The 4,107-nt window shown below is 48.9% G+C and overlaps 1 protein-coding gene across 1 annotated transcript in view; it reads left to right on the plus strand.

Moving 5' to 3' along the window:
- LOC112070389 (bcl-2-related ovarian killer protein homolog A-like) overlaps positions 1–4,107 on the plus strand; it is a 48,907-nt gene that overhangs the window by 19,623 nt on the left and 25,177 nt on the right. Inside the window, exon 2 of the mRNA XM_024137806.2 lies at positions 106–234. Coding sequence (XP_023993574.1) covers positions 106–234 — 129 coding nt within the window. The remainder of the gene's footprint in view (positions 1–105; positions 235–4,107) is intronic.

Genomic DNA, 4,107 nt, shown 5'->3' on the forward strand with positions numbered 1-4,107 from the left:
TCTCACCTAGGAACAGAACAGGTAGTGAGCCAATCAGGTACTCCCAACTCATCACCTAGGGAAAACAGAACAGGTACTTGGCTCACTACCTGTTCTGTTCCCTAGGTGATGAGTTGGAGTACCTGCGGCCCAACATCTACCGTAACGTAGCTCGTCAGCTGAACATCACCGTTGCGTCTGAGAGCGTGGTGTCTGATGCCTTCCTGGCTGTGGCTGCAGAGATCTTCTCCACCGGTAGGTCAATAACTATTCACTACCACACCAGTACGACTATCCCTCTCTGACAACAAGTTTGGGGCAAACAAACAATCGGCCATTTTATATGACCTGTGTTGACTCGGATGTGATTTCTTTCAGCAGCGTGTTTCCATCCACTATCTATAATATGGTGGATTCATAACCAGGCCAGCTCAACTTGATTTGGCTTGGTTCGGTTCGGCGTAGGACTGTGACATATATTTCAACGTATGGACGACACTACTCTGATTTATAATGTATCTGGGTTGTAACATGATGCCTGTGGCAATGTCGGTACAGAGTTCTTGTATTGTGGCAAATATTAGCACGAATATTCATGGGAAAGAGAAGTAGGGAAGCACAGAGGATGTTTGGGGGACCTTTTAGAAATGGAGGAACTAATGGATTCATTATCAATCAAACACAATGAAGATATTTCAACATCGGGAGTGCTATCGCCTGACTCACTTCAAGGAAGACCAGCTCTCAGTGTGATGTGTTATATTTATTTTATACCACTCTTTAAAATGATTTACTGACAGGGGCTAAAGCATAGTTCTGTGGGAGAAGGGAGGAATAGACCACTTCTGATATGTCTGTACACATTCAGTCTTTTTCTGTCTTTAGGTTTAGATTTAAAGCTCACAGAGCTTCAGGGGATTTTACAACGGAAACACACTCTGAGCAACCTGGAGCCTGTAGAGGACAGATTGAGACTCAGCCATGAGCCTGTAGAGGACAGATTGAGACTCAGCCATGAGCCTGTAGAGGACAGATTGAGACTCAGCAAGCTTAACTCCGTGAAACATATTACTCCGACTCCCACCTTGTTTGAAACCCCTTCTTCAGTCTCCACCTTCCGTTTGCCATTTTTGATTGGGTATCTGAAGTTATTTTACTGTGATGCTGACGACTGCTGTGCCATAAATATTTGAAATGAAGCAGCCTACTGCTCGGTGCGTCACCCGTTGCATTGTGGGAAATGTAGTATTGGTGCGTGTAAAAGATCGCGGGCTGCCGGCTTGCTGCGGTCTGCGGCCGGTTCTAATAATAAATCAAGATCACCCAGGGGCCTGTAAAAAACCTTCTCGCGGGCCGGATTGTGGCCCGCGGCCTTGACTCGACATATATGCTGTAGAGGGAAGATTGAGACTCGCAATGAGTTCTTGTAGAGGACAGATTAGGACTCAGCCATGAGTCTGTAGTGGGCAGATGAGACTCAGCCATGAGCCTGTAAGGAGAGATTAAACCTCAACCATGAGCCTGTAGAGGAGAGATTGAGACTCAGCCATGAGCCTGTAGGAGACAGATTGAAGGACTCAGCATGAGCACTCGTAGAGGGCAGATTGAGACTCGGCAATGAGTCTGTAGAGGACAGATTGAGACTCAGCCATGAGTCCTGTAGTGGGCAGATTGAGACTCAGCCATGAGCCTGTAGAGAGAGATTGAGACTCACCATGAGCCTGTAGAGGGAGGATTGAGACTCAGCCATGAGCCTGTAGAGGACAGATTGAGACTCAGCCATGAAGCCCTGTAGAGGGCAGATTGAGACTCGGCAATGAGTCTGTAGAGACAGATTGAGACTGCAGCCATGAGCCTGTAGAGGGGGCAGATTGAGAGACTCGGCAATGAGTCTGTAGAGGACAAGATTGAGACTCAGCCATGAGTCTGTAGTGGGCAGATTGAGACTCAGCCATGAGCCTGTAGAGGAGAGATTAAGAACTCAACCATGAGCCTGTAGAGGAGGATTGAGACCAGCCATGAGCCCTGAGAGAACAGATTGAGACGGCAATGAGTCTGTAGAGGAGAGATTGAGACTCAGCCATGAGCCTGTAGAGGGCAATTGAGACTCAGCCATGAGCCTGTAGAGGACAGATTGAGACTCAGCATGAGCTGTAGAGGGCAGATTGAGACTCGGCAATGAGTCTGTAGAGACAAGATTGAGGACTAGCCAAGTCTGTAGTGGGCATATTGAACTCAGCCATGAGCCTGTAGAGAGAGATTAAGACTCCAGCCATGAGCCTGTAGAGGAAGAGATTGAAGACTCAAGCCAGATGAGCCTGTAGAGGAGAGATTGAGACTCAGCCATGAGCCTGTAGAGGAGAGATTGAGGGACTCAGCCATGAGCCTGTAGGAGACAGATTGAGAACTCAGCCATGAGTCTGTAGAGGAGAGATTGAGATTCAGCCATGAAGCCTGTAGAGGAGAGATTGAGGACTCAGCCATGAGGGCCTGTAGAGGACAGATTGAGACTCGGCAATGAGTCGTAGAGGAGAGATTGAGACTCACCTGAGCCTGAGAGGGGCAGATTGAGTTCCAAGGCCATGAGCCTGTAGAGGACAGATTGAGACTCAGCCAATGAGCCGTAAGGTGCAGGTTGATACTCAGCCATGAACCTGTATGTGCAGGGTGAAGACTCAGCCATGAGCCTGTAGTGTGCAGATTGAGACTCAGCCATGAGCCTATAGTGGCAGATTGAGACTCAGCCATGAGCCTGTAGTGGACAGATTGAGAACTCAGCCATGAGCCTGTAGAGGACAGATACAGACTCAGCCATGACCTGTAAGGAGAGATTGAGACTCAGCCATGAGCCTGTAGAGAACAGATGAGACTCGGCAATGAGTCTAGAGGAGAATTGAACTCAGCCATGAGCCTGTAGAGGACAGATGAGACTCAAGCCCATGAGCCTGTAGAGGGCAGATTGAGGACTCGGCAATGAGTCTGTAAGAGGACAGATTGAGACTCAGCCATGAGTCTGTAGTGGGCAGATTGAGGACTCAGCCATGAGCCTGTAGAGGAGAGATTAAGACTCAACCATGAGCCTGTAGAGGAGAGATTGAGACTCAGCCATGAGCCTGTAAGAGACAGATTGAACTCGGCAATGAGTTCTGTAAGAGGAGAGATTGAGACTCAGCCATTAGCCTGTAGAGGGCAGATTGAGACTCAGCCATGAGCCTGTAGAGGACAGATTGAGACTTCAGCCATTGAGCCTGATGAGGCAGATTGAGACTCGGCAATGAGTCTGTAAGAGGACAGATTGGGCTCAGCCATGAGTCTGGAGGGCAGATGAGACTCAGCCATGAGCCTGTAGAGGAGAGATTGAGACTCAACCATGAGCCTGTAGAGGGCAGATGAGGACTCGGCAATGAGTCTGTAAAGGAACAGATTGAGGACTCCAGCCATGAGGTCTGTAGTGGGCAGATTGAGACTCAGCCATCAGCCTAAGAGAGAGATTAAGACTCAACCATGAGCCTGTAGAGGAGAGATTGAGACTTCAGCCATGAGCCTGTAGAGAACAGATTGAGACTCGGCAATGAGTCTGCTAGAGGAAGAGATTGAGACTCAGCCATGAGCCATGTAGAGGGCAGATTGAGAACTCAGCCATGACCTGGAGAGGACAGATTGAGACTCAGCCATGAGCCTGTAGAGGGCAGATTGAGACTCGCAATGAGTCTGTAAGAAGGACAGATTTGAGACTCAGCCATGAGCCTGTAGGAAGCAGATCTGAGGATCCAATGAGTCTGTAGAGGAGAGATTGAGACTCGCCATGAGCCTTCGTATAGATGCGCAGATTGAGACTCAGCCATGAGCCGGTAGACAGATTGAGACGCAGCCATGAGCCTGTAGAGGACAGATTGAGACTCGGCAATGGAGTCTGTAGAGACAGATTGAGACTCAGCCATGATCTGTGTGGGCAGATTGAGAGGTTCAAGGCCATGAGCCTTGTAGAGGAGAAGATTGAGACTCAACCATTGAGCCTGTAGAGGAGAGATGAGACTCAGCCATGAGCCTGTAGAGGAAGAGATTGAGAACTCAGCCATGAGCCTGGTAGAGGAGAGATTGAGACTCAGCCATGAGCCTGTAGAGGAG

Source organism: Salvelinus sp. IW2-2015, unplaced genomic scaffold (assembly GCF_002910315.2).
Source record: "Salvelinus sp. IW2-2015 unplaced genomic scaffold, ASM291031v2 Un_scaffold1311, whole genome shotgun sequence".
Lineage (NCBI taxonomy): Eukaryota > Metazoa > Chordata > Actinopteri > Salmoniformes > Salmonidae > Salvelinus > Salvelinus sp. IW2-2015.